Source organism: Podarcis bocagei (genome assembly GCF_964188305.1).
Source record: "Podarcis bocagei genome assembly, chromosome: 17".
In the NCBI taxonomy this organism is placed as follows: Eukaryota; Metazoa; Chordata; class Lepidosauria; order Squamata; family Lacertidae; genus Podarcis; species Podarcis bocagei.
Genome location: NC_138143.1, coordinates 19,952,218 through 19,979,954, shown reverse-complemented (window position 1 = coordinate 19,979,954; position 27,737 = coordinate 19,952,218). Strand labels below are relative to the sequence as shown.

The following is a 27,737-nucleotide window of genomic DNA, read 5'->3' as shown; positions in this document are numbered from 1 at the left end:
ATTCCCCCCCCCTCTCCCCCGCACCAGAAGCCCAGGGACTTCCCTGGAGGGCGGGGCGGAGGAGGAGGAGGAGGAGGAGGAGATAGGGAAAGGCAGGAAATTCTGCGCCTGCGCACGAGCGAGCCAGCCAACCCTCCCCCCTCGTGTCCCCCTCCTCCCACCGCGGAGCCCCGCGCGCCTGCGCAGCCTCCTCCTCCTCCCCCTCCTTCCTCCGGACTGGGCTGTCCGCCCTACGATACATAAGGCGATGCAGGGAGGCGGCGCTACGGAAAGAGCCGCTGCAGCCGCCGCCGAGAAGTCGCAGGAACCGCCGGAAGGACGCGCAAAGATGGTGAAGACCGTGGGCAGCCTGGTAAGGGTCTTCCCCCTTGCTTTGGGGGGCGGCTTTCCCAGGCCAAGGCCCGGGAAGGAGTAAGGACCACCGCCGGGGGAGAAGCGCGCGTGCAAAAATCCCGGGGTTGCAACATTTGCAGCTGCCGACCCCTAACTCCTCCGCCCTCTCCTTTTAAGGGACCTGATCTGACCCCCCCAACCTCGGGGGGGGGGCTGCAGAGTTGCCAACTTGAATGAAATATTTGGGGGGGGCCTTACCCATGGGCGTAGCCAAGGGGAGGGGGGCAGGGGACAGCTGAACCCCCCAACACAATCCAATAAAAAATACTTAACTAACTGTGGTTCTGCTCCACAGTATGCTCAACCCCCCCCCCAAGAATCCTGGCTACGCCCATGGGAGCCCCCCAAAAAGTATGGAGTAGCTAGGATTTATATTGGGAGGCGAGCTATCCAAGGTGCCACTGGGCGGTGTGTTTAGTATTTTTATTTATTGGGGGGGAGCAGCTGGCCACCCAATCCGGCAACGCCCATGGGCCCAGGTAAGCCCTGTCGTCTGGCATAACCGGATAGCAAGGCGCGCACCAGTTTGAATGGCAATGCCCGTTAACTTGGGGGGGGGGGTTCCGGCCCCCTACAATATTTTATTGGGGAGGGGCTGAAGGGACCTTGGCCCCCTAGGAGTTGGCTCCTTGCCTCTTATCTAGTGTGGAAAAGATCCTTTGGGTGCCTGTTGCATTCTTAGTTCCTTGCACTTAAAAATAAATAAATACATGCAGGGCTTTTACGCTGGTGGTGGCTTTGCAGGGGTCAGGAAGAGGTGCTTCTAACTTCCTGAAGTGCCCCTTCTTCTTCTTCTTTTTCTTCTTCCACCGGCCGCCTCCTCTCCCTGCCTGGCATTGCGGCTGCCTCTGCCACCCGGAAAACCTGCCCCAGAGGCTCATTGGGGTTGCATCAGCATCTGCTTCCGCATGTGCCAGTTAAGAGGAGCATTGGGGCATGGGAGCGAGGGCTTTTGTCTGCTTCCATTCCCTCTTCTCCTTGCCTGTATCATCTCAGAGCCCCTTCCTAGCTCTGTGTACAGGGGCTCCTCCTTCTCTGCTTGCTGAGAAAACAACCATGGCAGCCCCCCAGCACTTTTCCTCCTCCGACTTCTGCCTGGATCCGCCTGATTAAACTCTTTCGCAGGCTGGCTACCTAGAAAGGACACTTTGCCCCCCAGTGGAAGGAGTGGCGGCAGGTACAATCGCCTCCTTGCCGTGGAGTGTTCAGAATCTTGCGGCACAACTCTGCCCATGTGTAAAGTCCGCCGCCGACCAAAGTGTGGTCCTCTTGAGACGGCAGCTTTTCTGGCAACTCCCCATTTCCGACTCCCGCTTTGAATATCAAGAGTTTTTGCCAAGCTCTTATCTGAGCTGCGGCCGCCTCTTTGCCTAGCCGAGGCCTTGTTGTTTGGAGAGTTGTGCCCCACTGCCCCGGCGAAGGGCCTCTTGTGTTCTTGCTGTTCTGGATTTTCCTGCGGCAGACTTTAATGGCTGCTGCGAACGGTTGCAGCAGCAGCAGCGTGGGCACAGAGGGAGGAGGCAAATGGCAGGAGGAGCGACGGGCGGTTGCAGCCCAAAAAACGACAATTGCTGTAATAAGCCGCTGCAGAGACACACACACTCTCTCTCTGACAAGCTCCTGCATTTTAAGAGATTCCTGGCTGTCCCTTTTTTAAAAAAAGGATTCCATCCCTCGTTTCCTTTACCTGATGGGAAGCTTGTGTTAATTGCAGAGGGAGAGATGCTTGCTGCCTTCGCCATCCTTCAGTCCTCTTAGTCGTGCTCGATCCTCTGTGACCCCATGAACCAGAGCATGTGTTGGAATTTCTCCTCAAAGGTTCTGCTTTTGTCCACAGAGTGTTCGTGGCAAAATACTGGAGTTGCCAGTTCCTTCTAAAGCTTGCTACCTTATAATTCTATGATTCTTGTAGCATAGTATTCTCCTCTGTTGTTTACATAAACTGCTCATGCGCTAGTGTCCTATGTCCTGGGGATGTGGCTGCTAGTGCCCCCCTCCCCCTGTGCTCAGCTGTGCTCAGCCGTAGGAAGGCTTAAATTTTCCTGGACTACAGAAACATCCAACGCCGTTGTCAAGCAGGGCACTGCTGCACACTCAAAGATGTCTGTACTGAGAACTAGGAAATAAGTTTTCTCTTTAATGACAACATAATGTTCCGCTCCGGCGGGAAGGTAAACGGCATTTCCGTGCGCTGCTCTGGTTCGCCAGAAGCAACTTAGTCTTGCTGGCCACATGACCCGGAAAAACTGTCTGCGGACAAATGCTGGCTCCCTCGGCCTATAGAGCGAGATGAGCGCCGCAACCCCAGAGTTGTCCGCGACTGGACTTAACGGTCAGGGGTCCCTTTACCTTTAATGTTAGCAAGTTGTTAGGATACAAGTTTCTTCCGATTTAGAGGGTGTGTGTTAGATATGTACTGGAACATACAGTGGTACCTCTGGTTACGTACTTAATTCGTTCCGGAGGTCCGTTCTTAACCTGAAGCACCACTTTAGCTAATGGGGCCTCCCGCTGCCACCGCGCCACCAGAGCACAATTTCTGTTCTCATCCTGAAGCAAAGTTCTTAACCCGAGGTATTATTTCTGGGTTAGCGGAGTCTGTAACCTGAAGCGTATGTAACCTGAGGTACCACTGTAGTTATAAGCAACTATTCAAATGCATTGTTTCCTGTGATTTGGGAGGAGACAAAACATTCTTGATTTCTTCCTCAATCATATCGGTGACCAGTTGTATGCTTCTTGGCATTTGCTGAATGTGGTTGTGTGGCTTTGCTCATTTGGGAAGGAAAACTACTGCTTGGAAAAAATTAGTTGGTGTGAGCCTAACCCATGTTTTTTTCTTTCTCTTTTTTAAGCCTTCACGGCTTCTCCTTCTCCATCCCCACAATTCATGCTCTACTATCTCTTGTATTCCTCTTTCTAGCATCCCTTCCCTGGCCTAGGCGGAAAAGTTGAAATGTGGCTGGCTTTCTAATCCTGACGTGCCCTAGGCATGAAACTGAAAGGATGACCTGCTTTTGTTTCTTCCGCCCTCAGCAGAGATTTCCGGTAGCCACCCCAGTGTCTGAGAAATGACTCACAGTGGCACAGGGAAGTTTTTCTCGGGCTGGTTTCATCTGCTCACATTGAGACATAAAGGGTTGTCTTGGGTTAGCAGTGCTTAAACACTGCTTTGGGAGAAGAGGGCTGGAGTGTTAAAGGGAAATGCCAGAAGGCAACAAAACTAAAATCATCTGCATCTTAAAACAACAAGAACAACAAAACTTGCATTTTGTAGAGATCTTTCTCTCCCCTCCCTCCTTCCAGTGTTAAGCCTATTGTGACTTGGTAAGGTAGGCCAGTCCTTTCAAGGTGGGATTGATTACAAAAGATGCAGCCAGGGAACTTATTGCTGTCAGATGACAGATGAAGTTCCTGGCTTCCCCTTTAACAAGACATTGACTTGTTACAAGCTAAAGTTATGGAAGTCCCCCAGTGTCTGTGGGCGCGTTCATTGGAATTTAGCAAGAATCCAGCCCCAGATCTGGATTTTCTGCCTCTTCATAGAGCGTTCCTGGAAGATGTTTGCTCCAGCTCTTCTCATGAGGGCTTCAAAGAAGGAAGCTCTGTAACTTATAAGCTCTAGTCCATTGCTGAGCTGTAATCTCCTAACCTATAGCTTGACTCTTTCTCTCCACTGTGATCTTTAGGTTATTGCCACTTGAGCTCTTCTCAGTCATGTTGAATTGTTTTTGCTGGCCTCTTAATATAGTTGAAACATAAGGGTATTCCTTCTCCTCTCATCCCCTTTATGTAAATACAGTCAAACCTCGGCTCCTGAACACTTCCGTTTTGGAACGCTTTGGCTCCTGAACGCCGAAAACTTGGAAGTAAATGCTCTGGTTTTCAAACTTTTTTGGAAGTCGAACGTCCGACGCGGCTTCCACTTGAGTGCAGGAAGCTCCTGCAACCAATTGGAAGCCGCTCCTCTGTTGTCGAACATTTCGGAAGCCAAATGGGCTTCTGGAACGGATTACGTTAGACGGCCAAGGTTAGACTGTACAGGGAGACTGTAATCGTAAGCACTTACTAGGAAATTAGTATGACTGATCACAGTGGGACTCGCTTCTGAGAAAATATGTCCAGCTTGTGCTGCCATACGGCATACAGACTATCCTTTCTCATTCTGTTTCCCTGCTGGAAATGCTCTTCTAACTCTCCACTGGATTGCTTTTTCAGTATCCCTTAAATTTGGTGCCGTGCTTGAATCTAGCCTTCTTGCTCTCCAGTGAGGCATTGCTGCTACTTTATTCCTTTATGTGACCTGCAGTGCTAGAAACTCAGATTTACAAGCTAGGCGCCAAATGGTTCCTTAAACCAAGGTTGCAGTTGCCAAAACAGAATGTCTAGTTGCCGTTTGGGGGCAAGATGACTCTAAAGTTTTATTTTCCAAATGATGGATTGACCGGGATTGATTCTCAGTTAGATTTCTGCCTAGTTCAGATGACAACCTTGAGCTGGGTTAAGAACTCTGAGAACTTTCTTTCCTTAAGCCACTTGATCCAGGAAGAGTCTGCAAATCTATTGGCCTGTTCCGACCTCTTTCTTAATGATGACACGGACCATTCATAATGTAGGAATAAACAGCACCCATTCAAGTTGAAACCCCATCCCCATTAAAACAAAAAGTTTGCAGGAATCCAAAAAAGGTACATGTCACCAGGCCACGTTGGACCGCATTCACACCTGTGCGAAGAGGCCCCGAGGTCTCGTTGGTGCAATGTGTGAAAAGACTTTAGCTTCCTCAAGCGAACTTGTGCTTTGTAAAAACAGAAGTCACACGGTTTCTGTTTTGCAAGCTGTAACACAAAATATTGCAACTCTGGGAAGTCCAGAATACCAGTTTTGAATGAAACACCATGTGGCAAATTGAGATGAGGCAAATCGGTCCCAGTTTCACTGTGCAGCAGAAGCCACAAGTGTCCTAAAAATAATCGCTGTGGTGCCATCCAGTTTCACCATGAGAATAATACCTTGGATATTGAGATCCCACGAGAGCAGTGCTAGAAACTCAGATATATAAGCTAGGCACAAAATGGCTCCTTAAACCAAGGTTGCAGTTGCCTAAACGGAATCCCTAATTGCCATTTTTGGGCATGATGGCTCTGAAGTTTTATTTTCCAAATGATGGACTGACTGGGGTTGATTCTCAGTTAAGCATCTGTCTAGTTCAGATGAAAACCTTGAGCTTGGAGAACTGCAAGAAGGAAAGTCCCTTGATCCAGAGACAGGTCACATATAAATTAGCCTATTCCGACCTTTTTTTCTTAATGGTGACATGGACCATTCATAAAATCGGATTATGCTTCACAGCGGTGAGCAGGGCAGTGGGACGGGGCAAGTGAAGACAAGCTACAACCATTCATTGCACCATCGTTCACTGCTCCTGCTCAGGCTGCACAGAAAAAGCGTTTTGGTTCCTGAAATTCATTCCGATTGTGAAGATAAAATGTAACTGATAGAATTCTACAGGATGGGGTGTTAGTGTGTAAAAACAGTCCAGATCCAATGATCCTCAGGCATGCACTTCCAGATGGTGGAGATGCCATCCTGGTGCCCATCATCACGGTCACAAGTGGCTGACGGCCAGCTGCAAAATGCACTTGGCTAATTTTGAACACTGGTAACCCGAAATGGTTACCAAAAGGGACGTGGGTGGCACTGTGGGTCAAACCACAGAGTCTAGGACTTGCTGATCAGAAGTTCGGTGGTTCGAATCCCCGCGACGGGGTGAGCTCCCGTTGCTTGGTCCCTGCTCCTGCCCACCTAGCAGTTTGAAAGCACGTTGTGCAAGTAGATAAATAGGTACCGCTCCGGCGGGAAGGTAAACGGTGTTTCCGTGCGCTGCTCTGGTTCGCCAGAAGTGGCTTAGTCATGCTGGCCACATGACCCGGAAGCTGTACGCCGGCTCCCTTGGCCATAAAACGAGATGAGCGCCGCAACCCCAGAGTCGTCCGCGACTGGACCCAACGGCCAGGGGTCCTTTAACCCAAAATGGCAGCATCCCTATGTGCCACACTTCTGCCATCTGTTTAAGAGTGATTTGAATCTTTAGCTTCTCTCTTTCATCTCCTCTCCAATTATAAGAGCTGTGGACTTGTACTGTCTTCATCTAAATTTGGGGGAATGCTGTTTATTTAATAAATAGTAAACAATAGCTCTATTTAATGAACACCATCCTCTTTAAATGCCACTTAGGTTAAGCATCACTTAAGTTAAAGCCTGGGTTATTCCACAATGCCCATATGCCCCCTCCTATATGATTATCATTGTGAGTTTTGCAGATATATATTTATACCTTGGCTAATAGGAAGATCTGCTGATCAAGTACCATGTTATTAATGCTGCAACCTGACTGCCTCTTGATTAAACTGGCCTGTAATTTGTGGGCGAGCATCTATTAGTTTAGACTTCAGAAGAAGCTTTCTCTGAACAGCAACTTAACATGGAAATGTGGATTAAGCTTATTAGGAGTAGACTGTTGCCTTGTCATTAGGAACAGACTGCTTGCTGCCTTGTATGGCACAAAGGGAATTTGAGAGATACTGTTGGGACTGCTTGGCCATTCATTGGTGACCTTCACAGGTTGATTTTTCTGCCAAGGCAGCTTAAAATGCTAAAACAAACAAATGATGTGAACTGTAATGTGGGTTGAGTCATAGATGGCCGTCTTTTATGTTTCTGACTAACATCTCTTCAGTGGCTGTGAGAGGAAAGGGCTCTCTCCCTTTAACAATTGGGTGACACCTTGAGAGGGTCTTCTTGAGTTCCTAAGTCATTGTGGTTTAATGGACTTGTCTGACGGCTCATTCAGCTATTGTGGCTGCTGCACATGCTTCTGCTGAACGGTAGGTCTCTAGGGAGCTATAGAGCTCGATCGCTGGTCCCTCTAATGTATTGTCTACATCAGGGGTGACCAACTCCCAAGAGACTGCGATCTACTTACAGAATTAAAAACTGGCAGCGATCTACCCCCATTTTGGGGGGGTTCAGGTCAAAGTTCTTGAGTTTTTTTTAGGGAAGAGGAAAGCTCTGGGTTTTAAGGGTTTTTGGGAAAACAGGAACAGCAACTCACCAACAAATCGCTGGGGAAACAACCTCACTCAGTAAACTCCATCTTCCGTTCTGCAGATGGAGGGCAGGGCAAAGGGGCTGGGCTAAAAACGATTTTAGCAACGCTAAGGAAAGGGACCCTGCGATCGACCGCTATTTACCAAAACCTCCCGGGGATCTACCAGTAGATTGCGATCGACCTGTTGGACGTCCCTGGTCTACATTAATTAGCAGCAGCCCCCCAGGATTTCAGATGGGACCAGTGCTTGAAATTTGACACATTTTGCACCTGGGTATCAACCACTAGCAACCGAGTAAAGATGTCTGGGTGCCAATATGGCGCCTCAGGTCTCCTCCATCTGGAGGCAGTGTTAGAAACGCAGATATATAAACTAGGTGCCAAATAGCTCCTTAAACCAAGGTTACAGTCACCGAAACAGAATCTCTAGTTGCCATTTGGGGGCAAGACGGCTCCACTGTCCTATTTTTCAAAGGATGGACTGACTGGGATTGATTCTCAGTTAAACATCTGGCTAGTTCAGAGGACAACCTTGAGCCAGGTTAAGAACTTTGAGAACTTCAAAAAGAACAGTCCCTTGATCCAGGGACAGCCCACATTATTGGCCTATTCTGATCTCTTTTTCTGAATGGTGACACGGACCATTCATAACATAGGAATGTTCTTCACAACTGTGAGCAAGGCAGTGGGATGGGGTAAGTGAAGATAAGTGACAACAAATAGCTATAACACTGCTCCTGCTCAGGCTGTACAGAAAAAGCATTTTGGTTCCTGAAATTCATTCTGATTGTGCAGCTAAAATATAACTGATAGAATTCTACAGGATGGGGTATTGATGTATGAAAACGGTCTGGGTCCAATTATTCCCAGGCATGCACCTCCAGATGGTGGAGATGCTATCCTGGTGCCCAGGCATCTTCACTTGGCTGACAGCCAGCTGCAAAATGTGCCTGGCACCTGGCTAATTTCGAACACTGTCTGGAGGTACCTGCCTGGGGGATCCTTGGATCTTGACTGTTTTCACAAAGAATTCTACAGGATGGGGGAATTCTAGCTGCTGTGTGTTATCTGCAAAATCAGAATGAATTTCTGGAACCAAAAGTACTGAAAAATACGACTTTTGAGCCGTCTGGCCCATAAATGGCAACTAGGCATTCAGTTTTGGCGACTGTAACCCTGGTTTAAGGAGCCATTTGCTTCCCAGCTTGTATATCTTAGTTTCTAACACTGGGTGGGGCATTCCTGGTACAGTGGTACCTCAGGTTAAGTACTTAATTCGTTCTGGAGGTCCATACTTAACCTGAAACTGTTCTTAAGCTGAAGCACCACTTTAGCTAATGCGGCCTGCTTCTGCTGCCGTGCCGCCGGAGCGCGATTTCTGTTCTCATCCTGAAGCAAAGTTCTGAACCTGAAGCACTATTTCTGGGTTAGAGGCGTGTGTAACCTGAAGCGTATGTAACCTGAGATACCACTGTACTACAGAGCTGCCAAGTATTGTGTGTGGAACCTTCTGCCTGCACATCAAATGCTCCACTTCTAAGCTTGAGGACCTTTCTGTCTCAATATCTTGGATGGCGGTATCCTATATCCTTGCCCATAGGAGTCCAGCTCCTTTTGTGTTTCGAATACACTGTGAGATACCTCCTCCTTAAAGAGCAAAACCTTTCAACTCTGCTTATTCTTAGCACTTGTTACATTGTTCTATCTCGGAAATGGCTACAAAATATTTGGGCAGGTTCCCTTTTTTTGGCTTTGAAAACTGTCCTTGGACTTGGGTTTATTTGTCCAAGATAGCTGCGTGTATGCCATTTCCCCCCCCCCCCAAAAAAATCCTTTTTTGAAATGGATGTTCTCAAAACTTCTTAGTATAAGGCATTCTTTTTTATAATATGGATACACGATGTTCAGCCAGCAACAAAATGGTGCATGCCAGGGGTGCATTGCAGCTGAGATTTCATAATCTTTAATGGCAAAGTTGGCTGGGGTGAGAATGTTGTTTTCTTTGTCTTGAATACACTCTGAATATAACGTTCAAAGGGGAATGCAGCAGTTTCTTAGACTCGGGCTCTCTCTTCCCTCCCCAACCCCTAATTTTCTTTCCAATTTGCTTGACTGCGTTTGGAGTTGCTGAATTTCTTAAGACTTGACTGCAAGCCAAGGCCATCGCCGTAGGCACGGACCTATCTTTGATTCTAGCACAGTGGTTCTCCGGACTGCTTGGTCCAAATTCATACACAGTACAATTCCAGGAAGGTTATTTTGCAAAAGTTCACTGAGTGCAACAGTTGGGCACCCAGACTTCTTCACTTGGTTCCAGGTGGCTGATAACCGGGTGCAAAATACGCCGGGCGAATTTTGAACGCTGCTTAAAACTTGCTATAAAGAGACATGAAAAAGGAATGGTGTACATGTTCTCTGTTTTAAATGATGTAAAGTTGGGCAAGGCCTTACGTTACTGAAAACAGTTTTAAAATGTACTGAATGTTGGTACAGTGGTAACTCGGGTTAAGTACTTAATTCGTTCCGGAGGTCTGTACTTAACCTGAAACTGTTCTTAACCTGAAGCACCACTTTAGCTAATGGGGCCTCCTGCTGCCGCACCGCCGGAGCACAATTTCTGTTCTCATCCTGAAGCAAAGTTCTTAACCTGAAGCACTATTTCTGGGTTAGCAGAGTCTGTAACCTGAAGCATATGTAACCTGAGGTACCACTGTATATCCAAAGAGCTGTGCATTCCTTATACTCTTCCAAAGGGATAGTCATCTAGGGTACAAAGTGCACCTGCAACTTTGAAACGGCCCTGTTTGATAGCTAGTTGTATTTTTGGTCACGCTACTGGTTGTGCGGGTTTTTCTTCCAGCTGTAGAAAAGTTTCCATGGATGATTGCAGTGAAAACATTCCAACTCTCAGTGCATGGCTTGTGGACCGCATTGTCCAGCAGGGCAACTCAGCCCCGTCAGTAGATCTTCATTCTTAATTCCACCCCTGTATATGTTGTTGCAGCCTGCCTTGATTTGGGTTGCAACCCCATCGTGGGTCTTGACTGAAGACTCAGTGGCTTGCACTCACCCACTCCTCCTCCTCCTCCTGTTGTGCTGCACTACTAACCAGTGTTAGAAACTGGGATAGAAAAGCTAGGAGCCCAATGGCTCCTGGGACCTGGGTTGTGGGCGCCAAAACAGAATGTCTAGTCGCCATTTTGGGGGGCGTTCGGCAACACTTTTTATTACCTTGGTAAGCATGAAGTAATGCACAGTTCACATAAAGTGATACATTGTTAATATCACATTTTTCAGAGAAATTGTTTAATTGGGTGTTGACATAAAAATATGGGCGCCATACTTCAGTTTTCAAACCACACTACTCTTTATTGTTAAACTCCTTAACGTATTGCCTATCCTTAACATATACAGTGGTACCTCAGGTTAAGTACTTACCGTATTTTTTGTTCTATAGGACGCACATTTCCCCCTCCCAAAATTAAGGGGAAATGTGTGTGCGTCCTATAGAACGAAAAATACGGTAAGTACTTAACCTGAGGTACCACTGTATATGTTAAGGATAGGCAATACGTTAAGGAGTTTAACAATAAAGAGTAGTGTGGTTTGAAAACTGCGCCGCTAAGCCCAAAGCCAGAACAGGAAGACGGAGCACTGCGGAGCGCTCCCTCTCGCTGCTCTAGCTTGGGGACGGTGCCTTCACCCCGCTGTCCTGCAGAAGCTAGCAAGGCTGTTCCCAAGCCAGAACAGCGAGACGGAGGGCTCCGTCTCGCTGCTCTAGCTTGGGGATTGCTGCGCGCAAACCTCTGCAGGGCAGCGGGGTGCCTTCACCCCGCTGTCCTGCAGAAGCTAGCAAGGCTGTTCCCAAGCCAGAACAGCGAGACGGAGGGCTCCGTCTCGCTGCTCTAGCTTGGGGACGGCTGTGCACAAATCTCTGCAGGGCAGCGGGGCGCTGCGCTCCAAAGGCTTCAGGGATCTTTGAGGCTGGCGGTGGGGGAAAGCAGCGCTTCCCCCCACCGCCAGCCCCACAAGCTCTGGTGAATGTACCTTGAACGCACCTTGTTTTAGAGGGGGAGAACAAGAAAAAAAAATTCCCTGTTCTCCCCCTCCTATGGTCCGGTGCGTCCAATGGAGCGAAAAATACGGTAATTCGTTCCGGGGTCCATACTTAACCTGAAACTGTTCTTAACCTGAAGCACCACTTCTGTTCTCAATTTCTGTTCTCATCCTGAAGCAAAGTTCTTAACCTGAAGCAATATTTTTGGGTTAGTGGAATCTGTAACCTGAAGTGTATGTAACCCGAGGTACCACTGTACTCGGGAGCTTCAAATCACATACATTTCAGTCATCCTGGAGGGTCAGCCAGGCTCCAAAAATGGCACCCAGACCTTTTGAGGGGCTCGCAAATGGAGAATCTTTAGGCGCAAAATGCACCTGGCGCCCTGTTAATTTCGAACCCTGCTTCTAACCCAGCACCAGGTGAAGGGAAAGTTTCAGAGAGCATGGGATTCACCCCTCAGCTTCCCTTGTTTAAATATGCCGATCTTGGCTATCAGAGTTCACTGGACTCGTGGCTGGAGGCATGGGCTGCGTTGACATGCCACATTCCCCTCCATTAGTTGTGCTACTTTCTGGCTAGTAGCGATTCCAGGAAGATGAAATTATTCAGGCCTCGCTGACTGCGGGGAAATGGTTTTGGAGCTGTCCACCAAGGTAATGGAAATGGATATTGACATAAGATACATTCAAAGAGGCATGCCAACTTCAAAGTGCATGCACTTATGTCGGCCCTGGGGAATGCAACCCAAAACCTTCCAGCGAGTTCTCAAAATCTAACTTGAAAGCTGCATTCCCTGGGCAAAGGTTGGGGAGATGCGGAAGGCTGCACTCAAAGGCTGCGTTCAGTGTCTTTTCTTACAGCTTGTTCTGCAGAGAGATCTTTGCACCCAGTGTTAGAAACTCAGGTATATAACCTAGGCGCCAAATGGCTCCTTAAACCAAGGTCACAGTCGCCAAAACGGAATGCCTAGTCGCCATTTTGGTGCAAGGCGGCTCTAAAGTCTTATTTTTCAAATGGTGGACTGGCTATCAGTTAAGCATCTGGCTAGTTCAGAGAATGACCTTGAGCTAGGTTAAGAACTTGGAGACCTTGAAAAAAAGTCCCTTGATCTGGGGACAATCCCCATATCTATTGGCCTCTTCCAACCTCTTTCTTAATGGTAACACGTTCATGTTGTTTAGTCATTTAGTTGTGTCTGACTCTTCGTGACCCCATGGACCAGAGCACGCCAGGCACTCCTGTCTTCCACTGCCTCCCGCAGCTTGGTCAAACTCATGCTGGTAGCTTCGAGAACACTGTCCAACCATCTCATCCTCTGTCGTCCCCTTCTCCTTGTGCCCTCAATCTTTCCCAACATCAGAGTCTTTTTCAGAGAGTCTTCTCTTCTCATGAGGTGGCCAAAGTATTGGAGCCTCAGCTTCAGAATCTGTCCTTCCAGTGAGCACTCAGGGCTGATTTCCTTCAGAATGGATAGGTTTGATCTTCTTGCAGTCCATGGGACTCTCAAAAGTCTCCTCCAGCACCATAATTCAAAAGCATTAGTTCTTAGGCGATCAGCCTTCTTTATGGTCCAGCTCTCACTTCCATACATCACTACTGGAAAAACCATAGCTTTAACTATACGGACCTTTGTTGGCAAGGTGATGTCTCTGCTTTTTAAGATGCGAGAATATTCTTCACAACTGTGAGGAGGGCAATGGCAAGTGAAGCCAAGCAACAACCATTAAATATAATGTTTAATTATCCTGCACAGAAACAGCTTTTCGTTTCCAGAAATTCATTCTGAAACCTGGAAAACCTGAACAGCCACTGCCATTCAGTGAGAAATATACTGGATGGAGCCCTGATCTGGCTCGGTGTAAGGCCGTTCCCTAAGGATGTAAACAACCACTTGGTTATGGCCTGTAAGGACGGCCTCCCAGGGCACCTGTGGGCTTAGTAAATTCCATGGATTGCAAAGCTCGGAACAAATTGATGTGGTTAAAGGTTGACACAAAGTGTTCTCGTGCGGCAACTGCGTGGTGACATGGGTTTGCAATGCTTGCCTGCTCTCAACAGATGTGCTTCCTGCTTCCTCAGCTTTTAGCCGGCATTCCATCCTGTTGCTCTTTTTATCAGGCTCTGGGGGGATCTGAACGCAGACCACCCCTCTGGAAGGCACTTTCCAAAAGGCAGCGTAGAAACGAGTCTTCGGTGCGGCTGTTTTGTTTATTTGATTTTTGCAGCACTTCCAAATCTCTTTGGGGGCAGGTATGGGCCTTGGGACGGGCTGTTTCAGTTTTGGATTCTGCCTTTGAAAAAGTGCTTCATAAACAGAGTTGCGTCTTTTTGTGTAGAAGGGGCGCCTGAATTAATTGAAACTGCCCCTATAAACTGGTTTCTCTCTCTTCTCTCACCCTGCCCAGACGGAATTTCAGGCAGAATTGACAAATGCTGGTGGAAAGCTCATAGTCGTCGACTTCTCTGCCACATGGTGCGGACCATGCAAAATGATCAAGCCGTTCTTCCACGTAAGTAAGCTGCTCTGAGTCTACGGGCTGAATAAAAATCAATGAACTTTTTAAAAAAATAATCAGATTTTTAAAATAAAATGCTTTTGGAGCAAAAATCTTTCTAAAGATAGCTTTCTATTTAAGTTACATTATAGTCCATTATAGTCCAAAGGCTGTTCATCAGGAAATAAGGATTTGTTTTAAGTTTTTCATGTGTGCTAAAACTCAAAAATAAAATAAAATGCTTTAAATCAAGTCTTCCTGACTAGTGATTTAAATCGATTTGATGTAAATCAAATCCACCCTGAATGTCTAGTTGTCATTTTGGGGCAAGAGGGCTCTAAAGTTTTACTTTTCAAATGGTGGACTGACTATCATTTAAACATCTGGCTAGTTCAGATGTGCCAAGCTTGAGGCAGGTTAAGAGCTTAGAGAAAAGTCCTGGAGAAAAGTCCCTTGCTCCAGGGAAAGTCCCCATATCTATTGGCCTGTTCCTACCTCTTTTTCTTAATGGTGACATGAACCATTCATAATGTAGGAATATTCTTCACAACTGTGAGCACTGCAGTGGGACAGGGTAGGTGGAGACAAGTGACAACAGTGAGCTATCACATTGTTCACTGCTCCTGCTCAGGCTGCACAGAAACAGCATTTCAGAAATTCATTCTGGTTGTGCAGATAAAATATAACCGATTGTATTCTACAGGAAGGGATATGAGTGTGTGAAAAGATCCACAGAATGTGGAGATGTCACATGCCATCATGGTGCCCAGGCATCTTCAATGGCCCTGGTGCCTGGCTAATTTCGAACCCTGAATAGTGCTCCTATACATTTTTAAGATGGGACACTTTAATTTCCTCCCTGCCATCCCAGCACAACAGGAGATGAGACCATTTCATAGAATCATAGAGTTGGAAGAGACCACAAGGGCCATCGAGTCCAACCCCCTGCCAAGCAGGAAACACCATCAGAGCACTCCTGACATATGGTTGTCAAGCCTCTGCTTAAAGACCTCCAAAGAAGGAGACTCCACCACACTCCTTGGCAGCAAATTCCACTGTCGAACAGCTCTTACTGTCAGGAAGTTCTTCCTAATGTTTAGGTGGAATCTTCTTTCTTGTAGTTTGGATCCATTGCTCCGTGTCCGCTTCTCTGGAGCAGCAGAAAACAACCTTTCTCCCTCCTCTATGTGACATCCTTTTATATATTTGAACATGGCTATCATATCACCCCTTAACCTCCTCTTTCGTCGTCTTCTTCCCCTTGGTAGTTGCCAATCACTTCCTTTTTGCCTGCAGACCAGACTTGGCATCTTGCTCATCATGGTAGGCTGGGAAAGAGACGCCTGGAACGTGCCTGAGGACTAGAATTTGTGGGAGAAACCATGGTTGCCTTAGCTCATGAGCTTGTGTGGATGGGGGATACTTGCAAATTGACATTGGTCCTGCTCAACAGCCTCAAACATCAAGAGGGTGGACTCTTGAATTGTCCCCTCAGCTTCCTTTCGGCTTTCCCGTAGCCCATGAACCATGAGGAGAAGAGAGCAGAGCAGTAGAGGTTGTGCCCACTGATTCAGCTGCTTGCCCTAGCTGCCAGGGAACGAGAATGACCCATGGCCAAAGTGGAAGGCTCCCAAAGATGAACCTTGTCCAGCCTCTTGAAGGATCCTCTACGCAACATGTCAACTCTTTTTATGCTCAGATTGACCCCATCATCTCTGCCATTTGCTTGGGAGTGGCTAACAGGGGTTTCCATGTACGAGAGAGTAGATAACTCAATGCTGGAAGGGAAGCTACAGGGAACCAGGCAGAGGGTCTTCTTGGTAGCGGCGCCCTCCCTGTAGAACGCCCTACTGTCAGATGGCAAGGAGATGAAGAACACAACTTTTAGAAGACATCTGAAGGCAGCCCTGTTTCAGGAAGGTTTTTAATGTTTGACATTTTATGTTTTTCTATGTGCTGGAAGCTGCCCAGAGTGGTTGGGACAACCCAACCAACTGGGCATGGTATATTATTTTTATTTTTATTATTATTATTTATTATTAATAATAAATAATAACCTCTCTCCTCCTCTCTAGTATAACCCTCTCTCCTTTCTTTACCCAACAGAGTCTTCTCGAAAAGTATCCGGATGTAGTGTTTATTGAAATTGACGTGGATGATGCTCAGGTAAATTCTAGAGTGCGGCTGTCAAACTAGAAGAGTGTGTGTGTGTGTGTGTGTGTGTGTGTGAGAGAGAGAGAGAGAGAGAGAGAGAGAGAGAGAGAGAGAGAGAGAAAGAAAGAAAGAAAGAAAGAAAGAAAGAAAGAAAGAAAGAAAGAAAGAAAGAAAGAAAGAAAGAGAAAGCTGTAGTTATGTATTTTAAGGACTTGTTTCTTGGGGAAACTCTCGCACTTTGCAGAGGGTTCTGGACAATGTCCTGCTAGGAGGCAGAGTGGTACTCAGACTTCGTTGCCAAGTATTCAGCTTGGGACCAGGACCACCGGAAGCATGGTCTCACCCCTTTTAGATCGACTGGATCACTGCGATCTGCGGAAGGGTCCTCTTGCAGATGCCCATCTTATCAAGAGGTCTGTTCTGCGCAACACAGGGATCAGCCTTTAGTGCTCTGACACCCAAACTTCAGAATTCCCTCTCCTTGAACACTCAACGGGCTCTGCCTCTGTTGTCTTTTCGGCACCTGCGGAAGACCTTCCTCTGTCAACAAGTTGTTTCAGTTGTGGCCTTTCCCTGGTCTGTGTTGGGAATGCTTTTAGGATGTATCATTGTTTAGTCACGTGTTGTTTGCCACCCTGGTCTCCTTTGGGAGAAAGGGTGTCATATATGTTTTAACGAACAACCCCAGGCTTCACCAGAACAAACTGAAAACAGCTTCATGCTATCGCAATCCCAGAAATAAGGATGGAACTATGTAAAGGTGAACCTGGCCTTTAAAACTGCTTGAAATGCAGAATTTCTTTTGCCAAGGAGCCCTGGGAATTTGTAGCTTGGCCAGTGCTGCCATTCCATTCTCAAACCTTGGCTTCACAGAACTAAACTTCCCAGGCAAGAGGGAATTTACTGTTTAAACTGGCTTCACTACGTGGTGTGGTAGATAGGGTGTGATATTTTGCAATTCTCTGCATTTACCCAGCTGCAATTTACAAAATTCTTTTTTTTGGGGGGGGGGGTGGATATTAAAATGGTATAGAACTTTAGAATAAATATTGGCTATTCCTCCATTAGCCCTAAGGGCAGGCAAGCATGACATTGTGCAATTGGAACATTGCTGTTCCATAGTTTTTATTCCCCTATGGCTAAGAGAAATGCAAACGGGCGACTTATGCATAATCTGGTTTGCCTTGGTGCAGGCAAAATGAGCTGCAGCCTTCTTGCCTTGCCTTGTGGAAAATATCCCTGTTTCACCTTATTCTTCTCATGTCTTGTTACACTGCTGTTTCTACGGGGATATACGCTCGGTATTTATCACTCCCGTTATACAAAATTCTCCAAATGGGTCCGAACTTCAATGTCTAAAACTCCTGGTAGAGGACAAGGATCCAGAGATCACGCTAAGGGTGGCCAAATTCTGTGTGACTGCCATAAAACTTAGGGAACAAGCTGTAACTACCAAAATGATTAAGGTTTTAAATGACAATTTTAGGTTATATTTTAGTGATCAAGATTTAATATATATATTTTAACTGTCGCTATACCTGAATTGTTTCTGTTATGCCCAATTGCAATTCAATGTATTCCTGTTGCGTTTTATGATTTTCCTGATATTGTAAGTGAGCTGGAACTGGTCTGTGACCGTAATAATAAAATTCATTCATACCTCTTATTCTTCTCCTTCCCTCCCTCTCCTCTCCCCCTCCCCCTCGAATCTTTACAAGTGGTTCAGATTCTTTTCAGGTTTTCCTGATCTTGGGTACCAACTCCTGTGCTCAACCTAATACAGATAACCTCTTTCATCTCCTCTAGGATGTTGCCGCTCACTGTGACGTCAAGTGCATGCCAACATTCCAGTTCTACAAGAACAATCAAAAGGTATGTGTAGTCCCACATTTCTAGCAAAACATCTTGTGGGGGGGCTGTGGGACGCCACCTCCAGAATTATTATTTTTGGGTGGGGAAGGGAGGCACTATATTCAGTTGTTGGGAGTCTTGTGAGGCATCCCTCTTGGCTCAAACTACCTGGATTTCTGCCCTCCCTACCCAACACTCCGTACAAGGTTGTATATACAGTGGTGCCTTGCTTCTCAAACTTAATCCGTTCCGGGAGTCCGTTCGACTCCCGAAACATTTCGAAAACCAAGACGCAGTGTAATGGGAATTGGGGTTGCTTGTGCGTAAACTGCAAACTGCTCCAAGCTAGTCGTATAGCTAAACCTTTCCCTGGTTTGACAGCCCTTACAATGCGACTGTCTTAGTCACTGGCAGAATCCGTCAGTGGGCGTCTCCTAAACTTCCTCCAACATAAAAATTCTTTGACTCCAAGTCTCCTCCTAGATTCTCTGCGCGGAAGCCTTCTGCGCAGCGTGGGCGTGCCAAGCGGAGGTCCTGTGCTCTCTCCGCTGATTTCACTGGAAGAGTCTCGGAGCCTCCCCTCCGCAGTACTCTCAGCCTCCCCTTTCTCCCTGGTGTCCCCTGGATTTCCTTCCCCAGCGGAAGGTCTCTCTCCTTGCTAGTTCCCTCCCCTGCATCATTGGAGCGTCTTACCTCTCCTCTTGCCTCTGATGGCAGTTCCCTGATACGCAGCTTCCAATTGGCTACAGGAGCTCCCTGCACGCAGTCAGGAAGCTGCGGAAGCCGTGTCGGCTGTTTGGCTTCCGAAAAGTGCTCGCAAACCGGAACACTCGCTTCCGGGTTTGTGGCATTTGGGAGCCGATTTCTTTGGGAGCCGAGCCGTTCGGGAAACAAGGTACCACTGTATACAGTGACACACATCTGGTGGCAAAGGGATAATAATAATATTATTATTATTATTATTATTATTATTATTATTATTATTATTATTATTATTAATAATAATAATAATAATATTTATACCCCGACCATCTGGCTGGGCTTCCCCAGCCACTCTGGGTGGCTTCCAAAAAAATATTAAAATACTATAATGCATCAAACATTAAAAGCTTCCCTAAACAGGGCTGCCTTCAGATGTCTTCTAAAAGTCTGGTAGTTGTCGTTCTCTTTGACATCTGGTGGGAGGGCGTTCCACAGGCAAGGCGCCACTACCAAGAAGGCCCTCTGCCTGGTTCCCTGTAACTTGGCTTCTTACAGTGAGGGAACTGCCAGAAGGCCCTCGGTGCTGGACCTCAGTGTCCGGGTAGAACGATGGGGGCGGGGACGCTCCTTCAGATATACTGGCTGAGGCCATTTAGGGCTTTAAAGGTCAGCACCAACACTTTGAATTGTGCTCGGAAACGTACTGGGAGCCAATGTAGGTCTTTCAAGGCCGCGTTTTGGATTAGTTGTAGTTTCCGGGTCACCTTCAAAGGTAGCCCCACGTAGAGTGCATTGCAGTAATCCAAGCGGGAGATAACCAGAGCATGCACCACTCTGGCGAGGCAGTCCATGGGCAGATAGGGTCTCAGCCTGCGTACCAGATGGAGCTGGTAAACAGCTGCCCTGGACACAGAATTAACCTGCACCTCCATGGACAGCTGTGAGTCCAAAATGACTCCCAGGCTGCGCACCTGGTCCTTCAGGGGCACAGTTACCGTATTTTTTGCCCCCATAACACTCACTTTTTTCCTCCTAGAAAGTAAGGGGAAATGTCTGTGCGTGTTATGGAGGGAATGCCTACGGGTGGCATGCCTACAGATTTTCCTCCTCCAAAAACTATGTTCGTGTTATGGTCGGGTGCGTGTTATAGAGTGAAAAATACGGTACCCCATTCAGGACCAGGGAATGCCTGTTGAGTCTACCTCTGAGGCTTCAGGCGCCAGATTTCATCATGTGCATCGCTTGTTAGGTTATGGGTAGCAGTGGCTGTGGCCGGGGGAATACTGCAATTCTCTGGCAGGATTCAAAATTAGCCAGGCGCGTTTCGTGACTGGCGGGGGTCCCATTTCTGCCACGTGGAGATCTCTGGGTGCCATGCTGGCGACAGACAACTCCACCTGGCTGGTCCCTCCAGCTTTCTTGAGCAGGTAAGTAGAAAAGCTTATTTATTTCATTTATAGCCCCCTCCTCAGTTAATCCCTGCAACAACCCCGTGAGGTGGGTTAAGAGTCTGCGACTAGCTCCAAGGTCACGCAGTGAGCTCCAGGACGGAATGGAGATTTGAACCCTGAACCCTGGTCCCCCAGGTCCTGGTCTGACACTCTAACCACTAAACCACACTGCCTCCCTAGAATACTTCTGCTCTGGGACAGCTTTATAAATTGAGCAGATAGATAGATAGATAGATAGATAGATAGATAGATAGATAGATAGAGGGGGAGCAAAATGTTCCTTAGAGCAGTGTTTCCCAACCTTTTTTGGGCAAAGGCACACTTGTTTCATGAAAAAAATCTCGAGGCACACCACCATTACAGCCCCGTGACGTCAGCGCGCAGCGTCACGCCGGGAGGGACATGAATTGCTAGCAAATTACATAATCACCTCCTTGAGGGCTGGCTCATCTTCTCCAAAGGCAGAACCCCATTAATTAACAGCACAGACTCACACCATAGCCAAGACGAGGGGGGAAAACCTCAGTCATGCACAGTCATGCACATGTGGGGGCTAAATGAGGATGAAGACCGGGCAGAGAGCAGGGTTCAAATCACCCCACCTGGCCAGGACAATCCCTGGGTGCTCCCTTGGGCCACTCGCCTGACCCACCTCGCAGGGCTGTTGTTGCGAGGATAACACGGGGAGAACCACGCGCGCCCCCGGGAGCTCCTTGGAGGAGAAAGCGGGCGATGAATGCAATGCACGAAATATATGAGAGGCGACCAGGTTTTGCAGGTGAGGGGCCCCCGCCAGCCTCCGCTTCCAACACCCGGCGCAACGACGCCGAAGTTTCCCCCCGGGCTCGGCTCGGGGAGCAGCACTGCTCCCCCCCGGCTCCCCTTCGCCCTCCCGGCTCTCTCTGCTGCCCACTGGGGACCCCCCTCACCTGCCAAGTCCGGAGCGCCGGTGGAAGTTGCATGCATGCATGCAGGGCGCCGCATTGCCATTGCATTGCACTGCACTCCATGCAACGCCTGCACGCATGCATTGCCTTGCACGCCTGCCAAGGGGTCTCCCCGCGGTCCGATGCGTCCCCTCCGGCGCGGATGCAGCATTGCAAAAATAAACCCCCCCCCGACGCAGCCCTACCTGGGGGGCAGCCTCCGCCGCCGCCGCTCCGCCGCTGCGGGGATCCCCGGGCTCCATCCTGCCACCCGATCTCCGCGGGGGCGCAGGCAGGCTGCGCGGGGTCTGCGCGGAAGAGCCCCTGCCTGCCCGGCCGCCGCCACTGCGCTCATTCCATGGCCAGGAGAAGAGCACTTCAAACAAAACGCCCGGCCCGCCAGGCCACGCTGGGAAACGTAGTTCGCGCACCCCGCGCGGGCGCGGAGCCCAAGGGCGAGGGGACTACGGATCCCGGCAGCCCCCGCGCCGGGGACAGAGGGGGAGAGGCCGGGTGCAGGGATGGAGGGACGGGTGGGCGAGCGAGTGAGTGAGTGGCAGCCGCCAAGCCTTGGCCGAGAGCCAGGAAGGGCCTCCCCGGAGGAGGAGGAGGGAGGCGCAGAGCGGGAGGGAGGGAGGGAACCCCAGGGGTCATCTAGTGATGGCGCCCCAATCGAAAAATTGACTTTTTAAAAAAAAAATCTTTCGAATTTTTTAATTTTTCCCGCGGCACACCAGGCAACATCTCGCGGCACACTAGTGTGCCGCGGAACAGTGGTTGGGAAACACTGCCTTAGAGAACGATCTGAAATATTTTCATTGAAGCTCGAATTTGTTTTATTCCAGATTGTTTTATTTGATGTTTTGATGTGCTCTCAACCACTTTAGAGATTTTTCCTTTAAAATATAAAGCAGCGTAGAAATGAGGAATAATGATAAAATCTTGCTGATTTGTTTGTGGTGATGGAACCTTGGTTTAAAGTGCCATATATATGTGTGTGGGATGTTATTAGGGTTTATAGAGAAAAGTACAAAACTTCCTCTTTTTTTGTCCAAACTGAAACTTATCTAAATGCAATAAAAACAAAGAGGAGGAGGAGGAGAAAGGAGTAAAGAAAAAGATTTAATTAAAAAAAAAAAGATTAAGAGGGAGAAAATAAAATTCAGAAGGGACTTCCAATTCTTCTGTCTGCTATATGTAAACAACATTCACTTCTTCTACTCCAATAGAACACCCATCAATTAGCCTTATATGTTTGAGTTTCTAACACTGCACAAGGAATAACAAAAGTGGAATTCTGAGGTTAGGATGAATGACAGAGAGAGAGGCTGGAAACTGAGAATGAAGCTGCTAAGAAACCAGTGTCTGGTGACTTCTGTCTGGAACGGGAGAAAATTACAATCGTCTTGACATGAAAAGCACGCATCTTTTGAGCGTCCATAAACTATAAGTGTTAGCAAGTGTGCATTTCTGTGTGACTTTGAATGCTCTCAATTTGTCTGCTTTGTTACTTCAAAAGTGATGGTTTGAAAGAAAGGCCTGAACTTGGAATTCCTGTATTTCAGGTGCATGAATTCTCTGGAGCAAACAAAGAGAAGCTGGAAGAAACCATCAAGAATCTAAAGTAACCTAACCCACAGATTCCTAAATCATAAAAAAAGTGCTGACTGTTAAATTATAGCCTTTTCTACATAATGAACTGATCAAGTTAGATCATGTATCCAAATACACTTTTGACTCGTTGGCCTGTAAATGAGAAGAATAAAAATGTATAAAACGGGTGTCGCTGCATGAATCTTGTGGCTTCGCTGTTAAAAAACACAATACAACAAGCGTCAGCTATGTATTCCTTTATTACAGCTGTCAGTAAGAAAGTAAGCAAATTTAGAAGAAAGCAGAGTTTAAAACTTAAGGAAAACAACCTTGTTGGGGGTTAGTTTTACATTGAGCTGAATGCATGGCGCCAAAATATTTATGGGTATGTTTAACGGGTGGTAGCTTTTTTTTTTTTTTTAAGGGCTCAAAACAATTGTAAGCTGTCCTCAACCAAGACCCCTTTCCTGTATGGACAACATGTAATCAATATGTTGGTTTACCTAAATCATTTTTATTTCAAAATACCCACACATTAAAAGAATAGCATTTTTATGCAGTGAAGGGTAGAAATCCAGCAATAATTTTGTAACCTCCACTATGGATTGGAAGGAGGGTGTTTTTGAGCATCCTTATGGGGGCAATAAAATCTCTTCCCCCCCCCCCGCTCATACCAGATGTTTTCCAGAAGAAAAATGGTTGCAGGCTTGTAAGGTAATAAAAGAGGACAGAGGATTCTACACATGCCTCTACCACTCCTTAAAATTGGACATCCTACTTACTACAAATCTTTCCCAACACCTAACCCTTGGATTACACGGGCTCAGGCTTTCAGCATATTCGTGTTACGCAAGCAACGGGAGCAAACTGGCATGTTTATGAATGCGATTTTGGCAGTTAAAAGAGGGAGTAGTCATTTATTGTGCTGAATTTCTTGCCAGAGTAAGGCACGTGCCCGTCAGACCTTTAGGACCGCCTTCCCAGTGTTTTCTCCTTTGAGCATTCCCATGAATGCTGCCGGCATGTTTTCAAAGCCCTGGGTGACGTGTTCTTGGCACTTAATTTTCCCCTGTACAAAACAAAAAAATGGGTTTTAGATTTCAGTTTGTTTCTAAACAATCCATGAAAAAGTTTCCACTTTAATTTACTGTATCAGGGTGGGGGCACTGAGCCAGGTTAATACAGTGGTGCCTCGCAAGACGAAAATAATCCGTTCTGTGATTCTCTTCGTCTAGCGGTTTTTTCGTCTTGCGAAGCAAGCCCATTGACGGATTAGCGCTATTAGCACCTTTTAGCGGCTTATCTGCTGATCGGATCAGCTGATAAGCGGCTTAGCGGCTTAGAAAAAGGCGGGGAGGGAAAAAACCCAGCAGGAACTCGCAAGACATTGTCTTGCGAAGCAAGCCCATAGGAGATTCGTTTTGCGAAGCACCTCCAAAACGGAAAACCCTTTCGTCTAGCGGGTTTTCCGTCTTGCGAGGCATTCGTCTTGCGGGGCACCACTGTAATAATAATATTTATACCCCGCCCATCTGGCTGGGTTTCCCCAGCCACTCTGGGCGGCTCCCAACAGAACACTAAAAACAGAATAAAACTTCAAAAAGGTTTTTTCTTCTTCTAAAAGTCAGATAGTTGTTTACTTCCTTCTCATCTGATGGGCGGGCGCCACCACCGAGAAGGCCCTCTGTCTGATTCCCGGTAACCTGCCTTCTCGCAGTGAGGAAACCACCAGAAGGCCCTCGGAGGTGGACCTCAGTGTCTGGGCAGAACGATGAGGGTGGAGACGCTCCTTCAGGTATACAAATGCCCAGCTGCCCCACTTTTCACCTGGGGTAGCACAGACACTCCCAACCCTCACTCTCATTCGGGGGAGGGGTTCTTTTATCTCCAACTGTTGTAGGCTCTTACCGCTCATGGCAGCCAAAAAACTTACTTCCCTTCCCCACCAAAAAATTGTATTTCAGTCCGGTATGAGGTGATGGCACCTTGGTTCTCATGGTGACCCCTGAATTAGACTGAAGCCCAGAGGGAAACCCCTCTTTGGGGTCGACCTTCCATGTTTTCCCAGTTTGACTTTAAGTTGTTTTACAGCAGGAATGTACAGTGGTACCTCGGGTTACATACGCTTCAGGTTACACACTCCGCTAACCCAGAAATAGTGCTTCAGGTTAAGAACTTTCCTTCGGGATGAGAACAGAAATCGGGCTCCAGCAGCGCGGTGGCATCAGCAGGCCCCATTAGCTAAAGTGGTGCTTCAGGTTAAGAACAGTTTCAGGTTAAGAACGGACCTCCGGAACAAATTAAGTACTTAACCTGAGGTACTACTGTATACACTTCCAGGTTTGCCATGACCGTAACCCGAAGATCCCGTATGTAGAGGGATCTGAGAGAGATTCGCTGTCCCAAGAGTTTCAAAAATTACGAAACCTCTATCACAATATGGACTTCAAACTGGCTTCAGATGATATACCGCCCAGCTCTAACGCACATCATGATTCATGATATATTGCCAGGTCATAAATTATGAGACCAATATCACAATACGGACTTGGGTCAAGCTTCACAATTCTAAGGTCCAAAGACAACACAGAACAAACTTACCTCTGAGACCCATTTCAACAGTGCCGTCATACCTTCTTCTCTCCTGTCCGCCCAGCGCTGGACGACAAACCCTTCCATGCGCAGCTCCTTTAGGATCATCATAAGCTGCATATAAGGTCCTGGAAGAGACATGAGGGAAAAGGGTTAGTGAAATTTCCACGCTACAGGCAGTTTGCACCAGCTTTAGCTTCATGTTAGAATTGCACAGTTGGAAGGGACATCGGACATCATTTATTCCAACCCCCCAAACTCAGCGCAGGGTGCAAATACTAGTCATGGCTCAGTGGCGGAGTTATCTTGCGGGGTAAATGCCTGGCATCTCCAGGTAAAGTTAAAGGGACCCCTAACCATTAGGTCCAGTCGTGGCCGACTCTGGGGTTGCAGTGCTCCTCTCGCTTTATTGGCCGAGGGAGCCGGCGTACAGCTTCTGGGTCATGTGGCCAGCATGACTAAGCCGCTTCTGGTGAACCAGAGCAGCGCACGGAAACGCCGTTTACCTTCCCGCCAGAGTGGTACCTATTTATCTACTTGCACTTTGACGTGCTTTCGAACTGCTAGGTTGGCAGGAGCAGGGACCGAGCAACGGGAGCTCACCCCGTGGCGAGGATTCGAACCACCGACCTTCTGATTGGAAAGTCCTAGACTCTGCGATTTAACCCACAGCGCCACCCGCGTCCCTTGGCATCTCCAGGTAGGACTGGCAATTTCCCCTGCCTGAAACTTCAGAGCCACAACCGGTCAGGGTTGACAATACTGAGCAAGACAGGCTAATGGTTTGACTTGGCGCAAGGAGACTTCCTACATTCCTGTAGTTTTCATGGCAAGCTTCTATCACTGCCTGGGAGACCAAGGCAGCGTGCAAGCTCATTTCTCTTCAAAAAAAAGGAAATCAAGCGTATTTTTCAGTACAAACAAGTGTCTCCCCCCCCCCATCTTTTTGCAAATCCAGTTGAGCAAATATTTCAGCTGCACAGTTAATGGAGGCTTTTCCTAGCTGATAACTTGTGTCTCCCCCCCCCCCCCGTTCTTCCCCTTCATAATCCAGAGGTGCTTCTGCACTAGGGGTTTAAGATAGAATAGCCGTGCTTGGTCCCTCTCACTTCTTACTTTTTCATCACCAAATTGCTTTCCTCCTCTCTGTTTTCCCTGTGCTTCTTCCTGTCTGCTGGAGGAAAAGTTGTGGAAAGGAACCTGATGGAGCAGAAGGTCAGGCAACTCAGTCACCTTGGAACTGCCAAGAGGAAAGACGCCATCTTTGACCAAAGCCCAGTTAACTATTGTTCCACAACTTCCCATTCCAGCAGAGATCGCAGGGCTTTCACATAATCCTGCACAGCTCCCCCTAACAGTCAAAATAAGCTCAGAGCAGAACTGTTGTTTTTTAAAATGAATTTTAAAAAGCCCACAAAAAACTGCGCTCTTCGCTTTGTCATTCTTACCAACAGCCCTGTGAGGTAGGCGACATTGAAGCACTGCCTCTTGCTTAATTCTGCCCAAACTGTACAGCTAGGTAAAGGTAAAGGGACTCCTGACCATTAGGTCCAGTCGTGACCGACTCTGGGGTTGCGGCGCTCATCTCGCTTTATTGGCCAAGGGAGCCGGCATACAGCTTCCGGGTCATGTGGCCGGCATGACTAAGCTGCTTCTGGCAAAACCAGAGCAGCGCACGGAAATGCCTTTTACCTTCCCGCCGGAGCGGTACCTATTTATCTACTTGCACTTTGACGTGCTTTTGAACTGCTAGGTTGGCAGGATCTGGGACCGAGCAACGGGAGCTCACCCCGTCACGGGGATTCGAACCGCTAACCTTCTGATCCGCAAGTCCTAGGCTCTGTGGTTTAACCCACAGCAATTTTTAACCGAGGTTTCTAGGCCCGATACTCTTTTTCATTACATCCCAGCGGCTGAAAGGAGTAACCGTGGATGCCAATCGCAAACCAGTGATTAGCAAATTTCGCTACCGCTTCCAAGTGCTTTGCAAGAGGAATGGTGAGCTGACTTCTACCAACGGTCCCAATGACTTCAGAAGACTAGGAGTGTTTGGAAACTGTTGCAGGGAAGAGGGGGGAGCCAGTTAACTCAACTAGAAGCCAACTAGAAGCCCGAGTTTCAATTGCTCAACTGTGCTACTACGATAAGGGGGAATGCTGAAATTATTTTCAAAGCAGCAGCAAGTGGTTTCTTTTTATATATATATAATTTTTTATTAATTTTTCAACTTACCATTTTCAACAGTAATTAAACATACTTTCATTTCTTACACCATTTTTTTTTTACTTCCACCAATCACATCTGACAATTTCCCCATCTAATCACTTAATATACATTTCTTACTTCCACTATTACATTTAACTCTCAAAACTAGCATCTCTCTTCTTTCTCCTCTTTGCAATATTTCAT

The 27,737-nt window shown here is 47.5% G+C and overlaps 2 protein-coding genes across 2 annotated transcripts in view; one reads left to right on the top strand and one right to left on the bottom strand.

The window, feature by feature from the left end:
* The first annotated feature begins 191 nt into the window (after nt 1-191).
* Nucleotides 192-23,142, top strand: LOC308576970 (thioredoxin). Its single transcript, XM_081177098.1, has 5 exons — nt 192-352; nt 13,970-14,074; nt 16,166-16,225; nt 18,020-18,085; nt 22,709-23,142. Exons 1-5 carry the CDS (start codon nt 248-250, stop codon nt 22,769-22,771), a joined length of 399 nt encoding a protein of 132 aa, XP_081033224.1. The 5' UTR covers nt 192-247; the 3' UTR covers nt 22,772-23,142.
* The window catches only part of PTGR1 (prostaglandin reductase 1), a 27,501-nt gene continuing 22,742 nt past the window's right edge, over nt 22,979-27,737 (bottom strand). Inside the window, exons 9-10 of the mRNA XM_081176860.1 lie at nt 25,338-25,456; nt 22,979-23,805 (exon numbers count right to left, since the gene is read on the bottom strand). Coding sequence (XP_081032986.1) covers nt 23,695-23,805; nt 25,338-25,456 — 230 coding nt within the window. The 3' untranslated portion in view covers nt 22,979-23,694. The remainder of the gene's footprint in view (nt 23,806-25,337; nt 25,457-27,737) is intronic.

Excerpts from the sequence above, each read along its gene's own strand:
- LOC308576970 (XM_081177098.1), top strand. The coding sequence starts at position 248 with ATGCAGGGAGGCGGCGCTACGGAAAGAGCCGCTGCAGCCGCCGCCGAG. Across the intron at positions 353-13,969 it reads TGAAGACCGTGGGCAGCCTG|ACGGAATTTCAGGCAGAATT; the intron begins GTAAGGGTCTTC and ends CACCCTGCCCAG. Across the intron at positions 18,086-22,708 it reads TCTACAAGAACAATCAAAAG|GTGCATGAATTCTCTGGAGC; the intron begins GTATGTGTAGTC and ends CCTGTATTTCAG.